Below are 19072 nucleotides of genomic sequence, written 5' to 3'. Positions count from 1 at the left end.
GGCCTATGTTATTAATTGCTCTGTTTCATATCAATTGAAACTTTTGGTTTTAAAATAATTTTATCTATATTTTTAATTTTGATATTTTCATGTATAAACTTTCATATTGCACTGCTTGTTTTAATTTATTTTATCTGAAAAGCTATTAATGTTGATGGTATGTTGTTATGCCTTGCATGATAATGATGAGTATTTTAGTTAGTTAGTTTTATTAAATTACTCTTGACGCCATTCCTGTATCTATGTATTGTACTTTAATGAATAAAGTTATATGAAATGAAATTTATTGTTTTGCTTTGAACAACAGTTGAATTATTATTTAAATTAGTATATGTTTACAATAGTTATGACAGGTAATTCAATGCCTAAAAAGTTGACGGTTTATTTTGTAGGCCGAATTTAAAACGTAAAACAATTATTATTAGTACAACCTTGTTAAGTCACCACCCTTTAAGTTGGATCACCAGAAAATACAGACAAGTTTGCAATAAATAAAAATGAATACAAGATGTGCGTATTTGAAGCAACATTGCTTTATACAACCTCATAAACGAGTGCTTAAGTGGATTTTTGTATTTGTTTTGATTGACAGACAGTCGCGGTCCCGGCTAGTTCTACGAGGTACTTTACTACACCTACAGTAGTTACATAAGACATATTATTAAAAATATTGTTCAAGACATTTTACCTTAGACACTTGTGAATGGAATTGAGCCATTTCATTGCCGAGCAGAACTCCAAACTTGGCTAGAGTCTCTTTCTGCCAAGCGTCGTACTTCAAGGTGACTTTGCTCTGCACCTTGGCGTAGTCTATGACAATCGGACCTATCTCCTTCTTGGTCTCGGACGTGTCAAATGTCTTGCGGGAGTTCCTGTGAAGGACAATAAAACCTGTTCAGCATTGGAAAAAGTCAATGTATAAAGAGTGTAAAATGTAATGGATTCTATTTTCGATAAATATGAAAATGGCAGTGTCTGACAGAGGTTAAAGTACTTTGGGAAGTTTATAAATCAGACTCAGCTATCGCAAGTTATTGATTTGTCTTATATGCTTATTAAGCTCTTATTGATTGGTCCAGGTCAAATAAATATGAATGTCTGTTTTTCTGTATAATTAATAAGGTGTTGAGTAAGTTAAGTTTGTTTTTATGAAAAATCTTAATAGTAGGGGTGTGCGATGCATCGAAAATGCATCGAAATTTCGATTCGATTCGATTCGATGCATCGAATCGCGATTCGATTCAGTGGTGGTCAAAAAACGATTCGATTCACGAGGGAGTCAGTATCCATATACGAAAAACGCCTGCAGAAAGTCAATGCAATACCCGCAATACAGGAGCGCGTTGCTGTTGCGTTTCCTTTACGAAGGCGTTCTTATTTAATACATTCTTTGCATTAAATATAGCTTTAATTGTTTTATATTTTTTTGTTTTGACATTGCAAATGATTAGAGGTTTTGTTTTTTTGTCTTGATGTAAACAGTGTGTGAAATATTTTACTACTGTGAACCTAGCCAAAAAAAGGTAGGTTACTCCAAAATCATTTTAAAAATAAGTCTGAAAAATTGTTACTTAATACTTAACTAGTAAGATCAATGTTATAGACTGATACATTTGGTATTTTTGTTAGGTGTCTGTCGGTCCCCGTCCCCGAATTTTTGTTGGGGCAAAAGAAAAAAAAGAATAATTAATTTCCAAAGAAACACTATTATATTATTATATCTATTACAGAGGAATTAAAATGTTCAAATGAGAATTAAAAATTAAGTTGGCTCACGACCTTTAAGAATAAAGACACAACAGAGCAATTGCCGCACTGCCACTAGCCAGAGCCAGGTCTAGTCGTCTACTGATAAGAGTAACAAGACAAAAGCCGTGACGCAACACTAACAGTGCAAAGAAAACAAAGTCAAAAGAATAGAAAGACTATTTATCCAGACATACTAGTATAATCATTTATTGTTCATTCAATACCTAATTAAAAATATATTTTAGTATTTTACATAATAAATTATAAACAAAAGAAATATCTGATATAGTGAACAGATCTGTATCTTGGTTAAATAGGGTTAAAAAAATATATTTCTAAGATCCAATACAATATTTACAACTCACAAATAACATTGAATTAATTTCTTTGAAAATAATCTCTAACAGTTTTGTGTTTTTGAATAAAGAAATATATTTCTTTGTCTCTACTTCATTGTTTCATCACTTGCATTTTGTCAGCAATTGAAGCAACCGGGTGGTGTAAGAGGGGAGGGGGAGGGTCTATGACCTTGAATTCACACATCGTTGCCCGGGCCTGGCTGGTGAGACTGATTCATTGTTTTTGTTGACATACTACTACCCTTCCTTAAGAGAAAAAGGCCCTGCTGTTCCAAAAACATTGAGGGTAGTTTAAAAACATTGACCTGTGTTGCCAAGGGCACTAGAAGATAGCATTTAACTTTCTTGTCTCTTGATTTAATATTATTTTAATCTTCTATATATTATTTAAGAGTTACTTTTCGGGTACCTAATTAGTTGTGATATTGTTTAGCTTCATTTTATGGATTTTTAATTCTTTTCATTCATTAGCTATCAAAATCAGTTGTTTTAGGATTTTAATCTCTTGCAGTACCGGTAGGTCTATACTACTGTATGACATGATATGCATTTTTTAGTCTTTATTAATTATACCATAAACAATGTTTGTATGTTATTTACTGTTTTTGAGTTTTATAGGAAATTAGTTTACACAATATCTTTTCTTCAATGAGTTCTCCACTTGACATGTTGCTTCTAGCCTATTACTATTTTAGGCCCTATAAAAATAATGCCTATGTAAAGCTGTAGGCCTACTGATGCCAATAATAATTCTTTATTTATGATGATGTAACAAATAATGTAAGTGTGAGGTTATTATACTAAGGAGGTTAGGAGGCAGGGAATGAATGATACATGTTGCATGGTGGAAACATATTATTTTTATTTTCTTCTTGCTTGCAGTCCTGAAGCCGGTCCACAGGCCCTAAACTTGTGATATGTAAATTTATTTCTTAATGGTCTTTTTATATTAAGTTCCATTCAAATTTGTTGTAATTTAGCTACCGGTACCTATTTAGTTATTTAAACAGTTATTAAAATAAGAATGAATGTCTTGATAAAAAAAATATTTTCTTCTTTCTTGCAGTTGAGCCAATTCCAAGTAAAAATTATGAAATAGGCAAGTAAAGCAGCTCACTGGTATTTCCAGCAGTTATTCTAATACATATGATTGAAAATAAATATTTTTTCACCTAAAATTCATATGTAAGTATGAATAGGCCTAATACCACATCAACAAAAATTTGTATTACACAAATGTGATAAATTTTAATTATTGTTAATCCACTCAATTGACAATTATGAATAGAAAAATACCGTATTGCTTCGAATCGAGTTGCATCGAATCGAATCGAAAATCTTTTGAATCGAATCGTTGCTTCGAATCGAAAATTTTTTGCTGCTTCGCACACCCCTACTTAATAGATATATTACACAAATAGGGCAAATAAATCATTGGGAATGTAAGACACCACTTCTAAAGATAATAGACCGATACAGTAAAAGACGAGTGACATTTACATTTAAAAAAGATATATGAATGTGATTTCCGTTAAAAACAATAATAATGACATAAGAAATGTTTGAATTTTTTAAGTTTTGATTTTTCAAACTCACCAATCGAAACTCAAAACCTTTTTAGCAAATCTCGGAATCAAGTTTTGGTTTTGACATGTTAATGTACTCAATTCCACATTCACCATGCAGTATAAGTCTTATAGAGGTAAAGTTGGGCCATCAATATTACAGGAAACAATTTATGACATTCAGGTTTTGTCAACTGTCCTTGTGACCCTGTAAAGGCGCTAAAGAACATTTAATTTATTTTTGGATTAAGTATATTAATGTGTGTGATTTTATGTGTTCTTTGACTCATCTGCAACCTTTCATCAGGTGAGTTAGCTGTGTCCTCTCCATCCTATATATATTTATTTTAATCCAAGCTAAATGCTTTTTCCTAAAAACATAACCTTAATTTATTTTTGGCAACTTAAGGGATTCCTACAAGATACTTTGGTGCTGCAATTAATGATTTAGATTTTGACTTTGATGTTTAGGATATCTAGTATTGCCGAAAATCAAATACATCGCTTTATTTCAAATCTATGGTTTATGGACTCTCCGTACTGCTCGTTGAGTCTATGTATGTATTAGTGACTCACTTGACGTCGTTGAGGCACTTCATCCACCGAGTGACGCTATCACCCAGCCGTTGGTTGAGGGTGTCGCCTTGTAGATCCCACAGAGCCTGATAGTTGAACCACTCATCTACGTACTCTCTCATCTACAAAACATCAACGGATCAATTAGTTGTACCTATTAAACATTAAAAAACATCAAACTTTCTGAATCATCTCACATGGCAAGTTGTTTACTTACTTTATAGCTACTACTTATTGTTTACTTATGAATTTAAAAGAACTAATTGAGTTACCTGTTTGACTTTCTTCTCGATGGCTTCAAAAGCGTTGGACATAACACTCGGTGGCAGTTTTGCCAACAGATTCTTGTATGTCTGTGAAGTGACTCGATCTATGCCGACCTTGAAACAAAAAGATTTATAAGCAAAAATAAAAAACTCAATGTGTAGTTGTTATTTACTTCTATATTGTAGTTGTGACAGCTGCTACAGAGTTTTTAGAGTCAGTTATTGATTGTTTAGATGCAAAACAAAAGGCTCTTGGCATTTTCATGGATTTAACCAAGGCATTTGACTCTATAAACCACAATCTACTTTTAAATAAATTGTCAAGCATCGGAGTAAAAAATAAATCTCTTCAATGGCTAGAATCATACATTTGTAATAGAAAACAATTTGTAGAAACTATCCAATTCAATAATCAAATGAAAATTACTCACAAGTCAAAAATTAGAACTATTAAACATGGTGTACCACAGGGATCCATCTTGGGTCCCCTTCTATTCATTTGCTATGTTACAAACCTACCAGGGCTGACTAAATCTAGCAAACTTTACCTTTATGCAGACGATGTAAATCTTACAGTTACCGCTAATTCTGAAGAGGAAATTGAAAAGACAGCTAATGCTAATCTAGATATACTTTCAATTTTTTTCCAAAACAATCAGTTACTTTTGAATCCAGATAAAACAAAGTTCATAAATTTTGAGACCCGTCAGACAAGACTTTCAATTAATCCTTCACTAGAAATTAATCAGAAACCTATTAAAGAATTAGAAAATATTAGATTCTTAGGATTTGAAATTGACAAAAATTTAACTTGGAATTCTCACGCAAACAAAGTAATAAAAAAAAACTGTATCTGGTCTATTTGCATTAACTAGATTAAAAAATCTTCTTGATCAAGTAACATTAAAATCAATATACTTTTCGTACATACATTCTGTTATTTCTTTTGGAATATCTCTGTATGGCGCTACATCTATCAATAACTTAGAAACAATCCTAAAATTACAAAAACGAGCTATAAGAATTATTTTGGACCTTGACTCGAGAACTTCAAAAGAGCATTTTAGATCATTAAAAATAATTACAGTATATGGATTGTACATCTATGAAACAGTTCTATACAGGGTGATTGATATAAGTGTGCCAGCCGTTTTATTCGAAAACTATAAGAGATATCAAAAAAAGTTAAATGGTAAGTGCCTTGGATTTTTTATTTAAAAAATTTTAGTCAAGTCAAAAAAATTATTTTAGCCGCCATTTTTCCAATATGGCCGCCAACTTTGATTTTTCTTATGGAACACTCTGTATTTTATGATGTATTCTGGTAGAAAATGTAATTTTAAGACAATTTTATTCTTGTAATTTTTTTCATAAACCTAACCGTTTCAAAGATAATAATGGTTAAAGTTTTGAAATTTCTGCATGAGAAAGAGTTTCGATAAAGGCCTTAGCAAGCATGCCAGCTGTTTTATTCCAAAACCATTCAAAATTTCACAACTTAAACCATTATTATGTTTGAAACGGTTAGGTTTATGAAAAAAATTACAAGAATAAAATCGTCTTAAAATTACATTTTCTACCAAAATACATCATGAAATACAGGGTATTCCATAAGAAAAATCAAAGTTGGCGGCCATATTGGAAAAATGGCAGCTAAAATAATTTTTTTTACTTGACTATAATTTTTTAAATAAAAAATCCAAGGCACTTACCATTTAACTTTTTTTTATATCTCTTATGGTTTTCGAATAAAACGGCTGGCACACTTATATCAATCACCCTGTATGTTAAAAACAGATTTTCTCAATTGGCGTTAACTGGTGAACACCACCACTACAATACCAGAAACAAAACCAACATTGCTCTAAACCGCCACAGATTAGAACTTTACAGTAAAAAACCAAGTTATACTGGCTCCAAATTTTACAACAAAATTCCAAATGAAATTAAATCGGCAAAAAGCATGGTCGAATTTAAGAGGGGTCTTAAAACATTTCTCATCAACAAGGTATTGTATTCCCTTGATGAACTTTAAATTTTTTAGAAGGAGCATTCATTTGTAATTTGTATAAACTTATGTTAGATTTTAAGAACTTTGTATCCAGAGAATATAACATTGTAATATAAAAACATTTAAGAGAATGACACTATTCATGTACTTTGTGCTTCAATGAATAAAGAAATATTGAATTGAATTGAATATTGACCAGCTGTGGACAATTTTTCATTAAAAAAGAACATCATCTGTGAGCCAGTGAATCTATGAATCTATCTATGAATCTATAGCTTACAATAGGTTTTCAAATCAGTTTGACTTGGTTAACAATTCTAAATATTTTACAGAAATCAGTAATTTACATCAGAGCAATCTGTCTGTGGCTCACTTCAACTACGTTTCGGGTCTAGTTTTATCAATTAAGTCAAATGTGGTATATGCACTTCTAATAGATAGAAATTATTAGATCTTTATTTGCTTTTTTTGTCTTGAGTACAGTGTTGAGTGGGTTACCTGATATCTGGTGCTCTGTAGTCGAGTTTGGGAGATTACGATAGCAATCCAAGCCTCCATTGAATGCATAAGCCTGGTTCTCGCCTCTTCAAAGCTGGGAAACAGGTACATGATTTGGTTGGTGATGCGTACTTCGTAGATCTGAATGGTGATCTGGAACAATACAATTGACAAATCACTCACAAGTAACTTAACTGTAAAAAGCTATTTTTGTCATAGGTAGAGTTTCGGTCTGAATTCATCATGGTCAATTATGGTGGTAGATTTTAATTTTAAAAATATGCTCTCATATTTTTTAATTATGTATTTATTTATAAACAGTAAAATTTTATTCGTGTTTTTTTAATATCATAACTCAATTGATTCTATTGAGTATTATTCTTTACATTTAATTAAATGAACAAAAATTACATTTTGAATAATTTGATGTTAAAATTACATTTTTTGTTTGGGAAAATCAATTTCATTGCCAAATACCAATAATACAACATAGGGTTGTTTTTGTTAATGTGATAGCATAATTTTTGTACAACTGAAGTTTTAGATGTTTTTGGTATTTGAAAATTAGCCTTTTGAAGTTATATGAGTTTACGTTGATTTACCTGAGGTTCGCCTCCTGGCTTGTGTGTAGGTTGTGCCGGGGCGTCAGTGTCCATGCTGAGGTCTATCTCATCCTTCTTACCCTCCAGAGCATCAGTCCACGCTTGTATACCAGCTTGCAGACGGTTGGACAGGTTCTTCTCAACCTGAAATGTGAAATGCATGTATAACTTACAAATCTCTCAGTTACAGATTAAGATAAAAACACAGTGGAGTGGGGCAGGTTGTAGATAATCACCTTTGCTGTTAGAAGTCATAACGGCAAATTTATATGCAGAGTGATAACAAATTATTTTCAACAAACCAGTGTTATAATGGGATTTTCCTTTGCAAAACAAAAATGTTTGACCAAACACAAGATAAACAGGATTTTAGGCTTTCACAGATTTGTTCTGCTTTCTAGATAGCTAACTCCAATTTAAAGAGCTATTTTAGCATTTCTTTTTTTTATGAAATTCAAGCGGGATGAGGGATTTTTCTGACCCGGTTAGCAGAGTATACCAACTTAAACACACAAAACCAACCTCTTGGTCGAGCCTGTTGACCCAAATGTGCAGGTTGGAGTACTGTCGCAGACTGAGGTCGTCCACAGCGTGTTGTATCTTGCTGAGAATGTCTGCTAGAGTGTTGGCAGAGTAGGGACAAGTGTCCAGGGATCTAACGTCCACATCCAGCTGTTCCTCCAACACTAGCAAGTCTTCCACCTTCTCCTGGAAGCTGACTACCAGGTCTGCCAACCTCTGCACGTACTGGTCCAGCTTGTAGCTCTCCCACACTAGTTGGATGCCCTGCAATAGACAATAGCCTTTATTTACATGTTCATGGAGACAGTACAACATGACTACACACAGTGCAGCAACAACAAAGGTAATCTAACACAATTCAAGTTCTAACCTAAATTAGCAAAAAAATATGAAGGATTGATTTTATTGCTACACTACAGTAGCCTATGATGTTTGATTCTGTTTGATCAATTGACTTCAAATATAATGAGCTTAAAAGTAAGTAGGCCTACACGTTAAAAAAGTTTATCTTTTCAAATTAAATTGTAGTTTCAGTATTTTTGAACATGCATCAGCACTACTTATACACTATACTAGATTTCCTGGGAAATATAAACCTTTTACCTGAATTTAAAGAAGATAATTTTACTACCGTACACCAAGTAGTTATATTAAGATTTGTTTCTAAAATGAATTAGCAACTATTTCCTACAGCAGATCTAAACCACTGATTCTGTTTCATGCCCTCTACCCGTTGTGAAGCACAGATATAGCTGCTCGTCCCTATTCAGTTTGTCTTTTTTTTTAACAATATGTCATGTAAAATAGTGCATATAGTACATAGGCAAAAGCAGTTTAACCAGAAAAACGCTTTTTAAAGAAATAATTTTTTTAATATTAATAATTCTATGTAATTTCACTTTAACTTATATTTATCCATCTAATTAATTATTTAAGCCAAATCAATGATTAATTCATTTTTGGATTGTTACAATTATATCAACTCTGTGTGAGGAATAAACATGATAGTTCATATTAACGAAGATAATCAATTGAGGCTACGTACCTCAGCAATCAAACCTTGGACTTCCTTGTGGAGACCGGCCACCAAAGGCACAATGCTGGTCTTTTCTTCTATCTGTAAAATATAAATGGTATTATTGCTTTAATCAAAAATACACATATAATCAGATTAAGAGATTGAGAGAGTGACTATTGTTAACTAGTGTATGTTTGTTGATGAGTTTTTATAACAGATTAACTACCAATTTCCTTAAATTAAATCTGTGATATTTTGACTGGATGAATCATCCGTATTGTGTACTACACGCGATCACGATAGTATATCGTACTATGTGCGATAGTAGGATGGTCCAAAGACACCGTGTATCAGGGTTTATAAATAACTTTGAAGAAGAGATATTGCATTGTGTTTTAAACTTTTAATCGTTAATGGTGGTTCAGGGTATCCTAAAAATGACTGCAGCAATAAAAGAATAATACCTATCAGCAACAAAGTGAAACCTAGTTTATACTCTCAAACACTTCAATTTATACATAAAAAATTGTTATATTAACAATAGTCCCAGAGTAACTCAGCAAATCATAGCATATTATAAAAAAAAGAGCACTCAGGTGCAACTCACACGATTATACTAGGAAAAACCATACATACGTGACTTTACGCTTATTCAGATGGGAGGCTAGGAATTAAACCAAGGTTTTGTAGATTCAAGACTTTTAAATTAAAGAACCAATTAGGCCTTATGTTAGATAACAATTTTACATTTCATACGAGAAAACTATACTTAATAGTAATGCATACATGGAGCGAAATCTTCAAAAAATATATAACTAAAAAAAATAATTATTTTCCACTTTATGACTTTGTTTTGTATTCTTACAAAAGTTTCAAAATATGTTCCAAATTCTATAACGCTAATTAACTATGCCCCTGCTCGCAAAAAAAAATTTAAAACTACACCTAAGTAATATTTACATATACGATTATGACATTGAACATGCATGTTACTGTAGTGAATACACATTGAAAATAATTTTGAATAATTACTATTTACTTCAGTATTATAATCAAGTCATTAAACAAATTTGGGGGAATATTCTTTGTCAAAGTTAAATTTTAGGTAACCTACAAATTATTCTTACAGGATTTGGTGATGTTACATTGATAGAATCATGATTTAAAATATTAAACATATTTTTGAACCTGTAAATAGTTTATAGTGCAATATCATGCAAAACGTTTACTCATGCTGGGTCAAGGTGTATGATACATTGGGAAGCGCAGCCTTGCACATGTTGAATCGCATTGCTATTTTTATCAGTTTACATTGGCACATACATCGAAATAGCAGAAATCCCAAGTCAATCACGTATAATATATCATTTATTACAACTCCTTCCAAAAAAAAAAAACTACCTTTGTCCCTGAACAATTTTTTCAAGTAGAACGTTGTTTCAAATTAAGTTTTACTTATAATTTATATTTTTCGAAAAGCAAAAATTTGTCAGTGCCAGTGGCATTTTTAATGAAAGAATCACAAACATTTTTGGGAAAGCTGTAAACCAGTAGAAACTCTGGCTAACTTACACTTTTGTGAAATTTGGGAATCAAACCCATCCCTCTTTACCAAAATCCGATACATTAATCATCTAACAATAATTTTAAGAACATTGGAACGTTTTAAGAATTAGAAAGTTGTTAGTGAACAATAACCCCCCTCAAAAAAGTCAATTAAAAGTAAAATGTGTAAATTCATTTAAGTTTTTTAACTGTGTAGATGATATAAAATACATGATTGTACTTGGGATCCCTGTGACGAGCTGCATTTAGCAAGCAAAGCGTTACGTTCACTTGAAACTACCTTGAGTGATGGACTATTTGCTGTACTGCGACCTGTGAGCTGTTTAAACACAAGTAAATGAAACACCAGTCAAACGCAATCCACACTTTCAGTCTTTCCACTTGATTAGTCCCACCAAAGATCTGCCAGGGAAAATCCCACTCCTAAAACTTATTCCCACACAAAAGATCAAACGCCCCTCTGGGGACAACTAGCCCCTTTTAACATGCCTTTTCCAATCAATAGACAAGATATCCCTCAACAGAGAAAGAACCTACTTTACCCTTACTGGACATAGATTTCCCATCCCACAAAAAATATATCCTTCAACTAGCCACTAAATCTCCCTGAACATGGATTTAACATTCAACAAACAAGATAGCACAGCCCTCAATTAGGCTAAAAATCCCACTTTTTCCTAAAAACTTATACCTTTCTGAACATGGATTTTCCAATCAAAATACAGAAGCTTTCAATCAGGTAACTCCAACTTAATCCTAAAAAATAATGCCTTGCTACTCAACACTATCCTTATCAATTGCCAAAATATCCCTCAATCAGACATAAACAACCCGTTTCATCATTTGTATCCCTTGCTTGAACGTGGAGGTGTTTAACGTTATTTGAACGTGGCTTTTCTACTCAAAAGATAAAATATCCCTTAACTAGACAAAATCCCATTTTAATCTTGAAATAAAATACCTCAAGTGGAAAAACTGCTTGCCCCGAGCTCGTTTTGAACATCTCCATTTGTATATTGACATTGTCTGTAAAACACACACATTCTATGCTATTTTTACCAAACATGTTGTTAGATAACCTTTTGGATGACCATCTAGCCACAGTTGAGTATCCATGACCTGGCAATTACAACTGTAAGATCGTACAAGTTCAAAATGAGCTCAGTGCTACTCAATATCTCTACTTACGCTATACCTTCTATGATCCACTACGGTGTCACACTACCTTCACCAAATTTACTAAACTGCAGACTATTAGTGAATAAAATTCATAGATTAAACCTAATAATGTGTACCTAGAGAAATCTGTCAATTTAAACGGGTTGGCAAGTAATTTGAAATTAAAATTAGCAAAAAGTCAAATTGATCTACTATTTTAGGCAATACAGAATGAAAACTTGTTGTAATTTATACATTTCACATTTGAAGAAATTAAAGTCAGTTATTGTCAAATATTTTAATACAAAAATTATCAAGCATTATTACATTTCACATCAAAAATGTATATTTATTTACTTCATACTATAAAGTATGGAATCAATTAGAGAAAAAAATCATAAATAGACTGTGGGCTCCTAAACCTGTTTATACCATACTTCTGAGTGCAGAAATAATGAAAAGTTTCAAATACGGCTTTCAAAAGTCCTACCCAGTGCTTGATAACTATCCAGTTGAACTTTCCTACCTACAATCTACTCTGTGAGGTGATTTACTGATTTACCACTAAAACTTGAGCTACATTTACCTTCTCCAATGTTCTCTCGTAAGTCTTGACAGTCTCAATCAGTGATATTGCGAAGGGATACAGCTGATTGGCTTGATGAGCTTTGTTGACGATAGCCAACGGTACTCGGAACCCGAGTGTCTTCAGGTTCCTCACTTCCTTCGACAGTGTGATGATTTCTGGCAGAAAATTCACCTGGACAAAAATTGTTGAAATAAAAATAAAATAATCTACTATTTTTTCTGAAATTACTGTAATGAAATTCCTCTAGTTATACAATCATACTTGAGAATTTCATTTAAACTAGCTAAACGGAGAAAATAGTAATGCGCCCTGCATAATTTTCTGAAGAAGACTTATATTAGAAGACTTTATTAACCTCAGTTATTGAGAAACAACCAACCTTCAACTTGAGCACATTGCCTCGTCCCATACGTGACCGAGTGCTTTCAATGGCAAATATGCGTCCTGACACTCCCAGGTTGCGCTGCTGCACTTTCCTCGCCCAGTCCTCAAAGATGTCTTGAGTGTTAAGCTTCAGACGAAAACTGTCTCCGTCTGCCTTCAGCTTTTGTCCTTCTATGTGGTTCTCCCAGCCCCTTCCTAGAAAATGTGTAGGATCATTAAAATGTTGGTAATAGCTTCATTACTTTTCGAGTTGTACTTTCATTGCGTAAGGCTCTAGCACGGAACCATTTTACACATTACTTCAAGCTAGGCCTAAAGGGTTGCAGCATTACCACATAATCAAAGACAGTGGTGATTATTGGGATTTGAACCCATGACCCGCTGTATCACTGCACAATCTTGCTCCCAGAGTAAATTTGTGGTTTTTAAAGTAAACCCGTTTTAAATAAACAAAACTAACGTTTTGGTTTAGTTGCAAATCACTGTTTTCGGATCAGTAATGGACCATACTTACTCCATGTACTACGTTTGACTCAAGTTATTTTTAATATGACATGGCTTTACACCAAAGACCACAATGTGTTAGTTAAGTTTGATTGTCGAAGCCATTCTTCTAAGTTCTAATAACATTTTACTTATCATTGTTAGTTAGATTACAAACAAAACCTAACATGAGTAAAATATATATGCATGCAGAAACCTATAATGTAACCAAACTAGTTTTGAGAAATGCCACTGAGAAGTAAGATACAGAGGATTCAAGCTTATGGGACACCCGTCCGCCTAGCTCTGGTATGTCGGGCGGATATGTACTAGTATTGAGCAAGGAAGAGCAATGATGGCAACATAGCATATTCGTACATCAGTTGTAGCGCACAGGGCCTTCCTACCACGAGCGCTTTAGTACGTGATGGCAAGAGCGGAAGGGGACTACAACTAGAATTTGCTCTAGACACCAGCGACTGGTGCTAGACACTACTTAAGTGTACCATTGAATGTATCCTCTGTTTCTTACTTCTCTGTGGAAATGCTGAATTGGTACACCAGTAAGTGTTAAATCAGTTTTCCACTTAATTATATTTAAGATTACATACATTTTAAATCTATTTCCTCAAACCTATTTTCTGGAGAAGTCCTATATAAAGACAAAATATCAGTGTAATGTGTTGTAACTTTACATTGTGTATCTATTAGCCCCTGGACTTAAACTTTTTCATGTAAGCTAACTGAACTTTATCCTCTTATAAAAAGTCCTTATCAGCCACTTGGCTAAATAGTACTTCACGTCTGTGTGTTCATTTACCTAAAACATCCTCTACTCTACGGAGATACGCAGTGAGTTGTCTGTCTATCTGTTTGGCCCAAATGATGGATCCAGAGACGGGCGGCAAGTCTCGGACAAAACTCATCCTAAAAGAGTTACTTTGCGGATACTGGACCTGCAAACCAAACATACATTTTATTATCAGACTTGGAAACTAAATGTAAAACACAAAGCGCTTGTGCTCTATATGTTGATAAAATCAAATCAAAACGTCTTTGTTTATCCTGTTCTGTTCACACTAGTGACATAAAAAGTGTCATAAAAAATGCTTCTTTAAATATTTCTTGCAATAAATATTCCCATAGACTACAATGGATTCTAAATTAAAAAGAATTTCAAAATATTTCAGAGCTTTTAACCATCTGGTTTATTTTAAATTTTGGGGGAATTGGTTTTAAAATATTTATACGATGGGTTTTCCTCATATTCATTCACCCAATCTGTGTCTACCTAAATATTGTTCACTTTCTATCTGGTGCTGTATGAATAACAGGCTACCTTAAAAACTTACATACAAAAACTATACATTCTAAAATATTACTACAAACTGTTAGAAAACCTAGATAATTTTTTTTTGTATTCTCTAGTCAATTCATCATGTCCTTGGTTTAACATGCCTTTGATTGCTTCTTTCTGTACAAGAATTTTCTTAAGCCTCATCTATGACCTTACATAAGCCATATGGCATTACTTAAGTTGCTGCTAACCTTAAATTTCTCATGTAGAGCCTCGATATCATCTTTAACTCGTTGTATAAGTTGCGTCTGGTACTCGCGTATGGCTCCTCGTATGTGAGGACGCACAAACAACGCGTTGAACCTGCTGAAGATGCGGAACATCTCGTTGGCGTTCTTCGCTGTTCCCAGCTGGTCTCTCAGGTGAGCCGTGATACGAGTCTCTACTCTGTCGATACGTTCCTCGTACCTGGAAAAGAAAATACTCAAAGCTATTCCTCAACTGAAATGCACGGGAAGTAGGTGTTGATGATAGTTCCCATGAAAGGTTTGCTGAGCGAGTTTTATGCAAGTACTGTTGACACTTTCCTGGATGAGTTTGCAAGCGATACTTTATGCCTTTTTGAATCGGATTTGTATTTGCAAAAACTTGAAATGCCATGTTCTGTAAAATGTTGATTGATTTGCCCGTTTACATTGAATTTGACTGTAAAAACTTAAAAAAGGCCACCTTTTTGTAATTTTAATTTTACGACACTTAATTTTTTTCTAAGATGGATCTCTTGAACTTTGGATGTCACATTTTATTTTCTTTTTATTTTGACCCATAAAACAATTTCCCTGAGTTTGGCTGTTTACTCACGGGACACCCTGTATAGAAGAACTGCTTGTTTATAGTAATAACCATCAGTGTTACCAACCTGGCCACAGCTGCTTCCCAAGCTTCCACACCTTCTCTGCTCATGTCTAGACAGTCCACCTCCTTGACGTTCTCATATGCCAGGTTCACCTCCTAAAAATTCAACAAGTGTTAATGAGCAAGAACAGATGAAAACTGACAATTTACCTGTGTACAATGAGAATTCCAACTTTTGTGAGGAATCAAAAAGATAAATTTAGTTTCTTGTAACGAGGATGATGTATAGGCCTACGTTGCAGTATTTTGAGAGGACTTAGTTTCTTATATAAATAATAATGACACCAAACAACGTCAGTTTCGAGATTCAAAACTCAAAACCAAAACTTATTCTCATTTTAGGTGGTTTTGGAGCTTTGAGATTCGATTTCGACACATCACTAAAAAGAACCTTTGGGTTTATCTGTCATAAAAATGGTAAGTCCTTGAGATACATGCTTATAAATAGACAGAACATTTTCCCTCACCTCTATGGCGCTAGCGTCGGCCGCTTCTAGACTAAGAGGGTCTTGTGTTTTCCCTGTGTCCTCTGCAGTAGATTCTGAAGACAGACCAGCTGGTCGTGTGGGCCTCAACACTCGGACAATCACAGTGCGCAACTGCTCGTGCTGGTGACGGAACCTACGCATGTGCTCCATGCGGACCTGTCAAATAAGAGAGTATGGTCATAGGAGTCAGAGTCTTTATCTTTCATTCTACATTTGTTGCTTTGAAATTTGTAGCACATGGAACACAAACAGTAGACTCTTGTTATCAAAATAAATTGGCATTTTAATATCTCAAAAATTGAAATGGCCGCACATAATCAAACATCATGTCTTAACTAATTAGTTCATTGAGGTTAAGGATGCAACATGGTACAAGGGCCCAGGATTTTGGGATTTTTTGTGACAATATACAAAACTTTACATTATGCATAACAAAATATTAGAACATTTCACTGCTAGTGACAGCAATTCCTATGACTATATGACTTTACTGGTTTATTGACAAAAACACAATTATTATTGCAAAGATTACGGAGATAGGTGAACAATTACTTTGAAATTATTTATATACATGCAAAATATAAAAAGCATACCAATCAAACTGATTGCTACTGTTTTGTTGCATTTTTCTAAACAATCACACCAATCTAGTAAAAATGATAACAACAATAATCTTACCAAACTATGTTATCAATTATTTTTACTTACTTGTAGCCGTTTGTGTACTGGAGACATCCTCCAGACCATCTTAAACTGTTCGTCTCGCTTCTTCTTCACCAAGTCTCTGCAACAAAGTTTTTTTAGAGCCTGCCAATCTAGTACGGTTAAACCGATGTGCTGATAAACATTTTCCGGTTAAAGAGATGTCATTTCCGCCGAGTAGAGTCCGGTTAAACCGATGTCTGGTTAAAAGGTGTCTGGATAAGAGAGAGTCTACTGTAGAGAGAGGAGGGGAAGTACTGTATTTCAGAAGGAAAAAAAAAATTACAATCGGAAGGATTAGGAAATATTAGGTATGGAAAAGGTGGATAAACACCAAAAGAAATTAACAAAAGAAGTATAATACAGGCAATACAATAATTTAGATTAGCCTAGGTATTTTACCAAGCTGACGAAACGGTTGTAAAACAACTAGGTTTGGTAAAAAACGTTTACTAGAGTTATATTTTAAAATGAAGTTAAACGGTTGTTTAGAATTTATTTTTTCAATGGAAAAGATTTTTCTAGCTAACCTGAGATGACCGATAACTTCAATCTACTCTTGGAAGAAGTTTTATATTAAAAAGGAATATTTTATGTTTTGTGAATTTTTGGAGGATCTATCTAGGTCTTTGGACTATATTTTTTCCTAATCAGTTAGTTAAACACTCCCTTTTAATAAAAATTCAAATTTTACAAAGGCTTTTTGAAGTTGATGTTTTATGTTACAGGAATCTAAATAGGCAATTTAAAAATGCTTGCGACCAAAGCTAATGTTTGGATCTAAAGCAGAACTAACCTCAACAAAGCTTGAAGCTTGTCGTACTCATCGTCCCAACAAGTGAAGACACTGAAACACTGCGTCATCACCTTCTCAAACTCATCAAAGGGAATATGCATCAGCCGTCTGGTACCCAGCACCTGAACAGAAGAGAGATTAAACACTCCCGTCACAGCAAAACAGTGAGAGTATCAGTTCAAACAGTTTCATGATAATGAACAGCAAGCTGAAAAAACTCAGGGATGATTTTTTAGGTTAAAATTCAGAGTTTTTAATCAAAACTTACCATTAAAAACTTGTCAGTATCTATTTATAATTTTAAAATCATTCAAAGAAATCGTATTTTCTAACAATAATAAAAATCAACAGTAGGCCTACTCAAAAAATAGTTTGGTTGAATTTTTTTCTGTACCTACTTCAAGAATAAAAAATATTTTTTAAACTAGGCTATAACTATTAACCTACCTATTAAATAATATTTATAAAATTTTAGGGATGGACGGGATTGAATTTTTAGTTCGGGACGGGATTTTTATTTCCTTCCCAATTTTTGGGACGGGACGGGACGGGATTTTTTTCTGTGCATAAAAAGAAAGTACTGTATTGCAGTTACCAAGAAGACATACGAAATTAATTTTTACCATTTGTGGCACTGATCTATAAAAGCCAAAAAATTGGTAACAATTTACAGGTATCTATAGTAACTTGTGACTCCGCGGTCACGGGGTTATCGTCGGCATGACTCGCGGTCACGGCGCGATCGTCGGTATGACTCGCAATCACGGCTCGATCGTCAACATGACTCCGCGGTCACGGGGTTATCGTCGGTATGACTCGCGGTCACGGCGCGATCGTCGGTATGACTCGCAATCACGGCTCGATCGTCAGCATGACTCCGCGGTCACGGGGTTATCGTCGGCATGACTCGCGGTCACGGCGCGATCGTCGGTATGACTCGCAATCACGGCTCGATCGTCAACATGACTCCGCGGTCACGGGGTTATCGTCAGCATGACTCCGCGGTCACGGCGTGATCGTCGTCATGACTCGCGGTCACGGCGCGATCGTCGGTATGACTCGCGGTCACGGCGCGATCGTCGGTATGACTCCGCGGTCACGGGGTTATCGTCGGAATGACTCGCGGTCACGGCGCGATTGTCCGTATGACTCGCGATCACGGCTCGATCGTCAGCATGATTCCGCGGTCACGGCGCGATCGTCGTCATGACTCGCGGTCACGGCGCGATCGTCGGTAGGACTCTGCGGTCACGGCGCGATCGTCGGTATGACTTTGTCTCCTGCGTTCGCAGACCTATTGCTCGCAATAACGGCGTTATCGGCACTCGCGAAGCAGAAAAATCGCCGACGATCGGACCAAATCCCGTCCCGAAAAATTCCCGAGTCAAATGTTATCTCGTCCCGATAATCGGGAATATTTTTTTCCCGAAAAAATCCCGAAATTTCGGGACCCGTCCATCCCTATAAAATTTATAATAATTATAAAATTTAACACAAGTTTATGGGTTTTTCTTTAAGTATAGCCTAT

The 19072-nt window shown here is 34.5% G+C and overlaps 1 protein-coding gene across 2 annotated transcripts in view; it reads right to left on the bottom strand.

The window, feature by feature from the left end:
• The window catches only part of LOC128996566 (dynein heavy chain, cytoplasmic-like), a 93949-nt gene that overhangs the window by 64295 nt on the left and 10582 nt on the right, over positions 1–19072 (bottom strand). Inside the window, exons 8-23 of one of the 2 annotated variants that reach the window (XM_054421960.1) lie at positions 17545–17666; positions 16755–16830; positions 16026–16202; positions 15563–15654; positions 14895–15111; positions 14167–14302; positions 12859–13058; positions 12477–12650; positions 11013–11051; positions 9194–9265; positions 8149–8412; positions 7627–7770; positions 7025–7177; positions 4522–4629; positions 4250–4371; positions 689–872 (exon numbers count right to left, since the gene is read on the bottom strand). In XM_054421960.1, the coding sequence (XP_054277935.1) occupies positions 689–872; positions 4250–4371; positions 4522–4629; positions 7025–7177; positions 7627–7770; positions 8149–8412; positions 9194–9265; positions 11013–11051; positions 12477–12650; positions 12859–13058; positions 14167–14302; positions 14895–15111; positions 15563–15654; positions 16026–16202; positions 16755–16830; positions 17545–17666 (2280 nt within the window). The remainder of the gene's footprint in view (positions 1–688; positions 873–4249; positions 4372–4521; positions 4630–7024; positions 7178–7626; positions 7771–8148; positions 8413–9193; positions 9266–11012; positions 11052–12476; positions 12651–12858; positions 13059–14166; positions 14303–14894; positions 15112–15562; positions 15655–16025; positions 16203–16754; positions 16831–17544; positions 17667–19072) is intronic. The other variant, XM_054421961.1, reaches the window with a different exon arrangement.

The sequence above is a fragment of the Macrosteles quadrilineatus genome, unplaced genomic scaffold, assembly GCF_028750875.1.
Source record: "Macrosteles quadrilineatus isolate MER2022 unplaced genomic scaffold, UCM_ALF_1.0 Scaffold_6__1_contigs__length_79288215, whole genome shotgun sequence".
Classification (NCBI taxonomy): domain Eukaryota; kingdom Metazoa; phylum Arthropoda; class Insecta; order Hemiptera; family Cicadellidae; genus Macrosteles; species Macrosteles quadrilineatus.
Note: the sequence above shows the minus strand (reverse complement) of the source record. Positions and strands in the feature narration are given on the sequence as shown.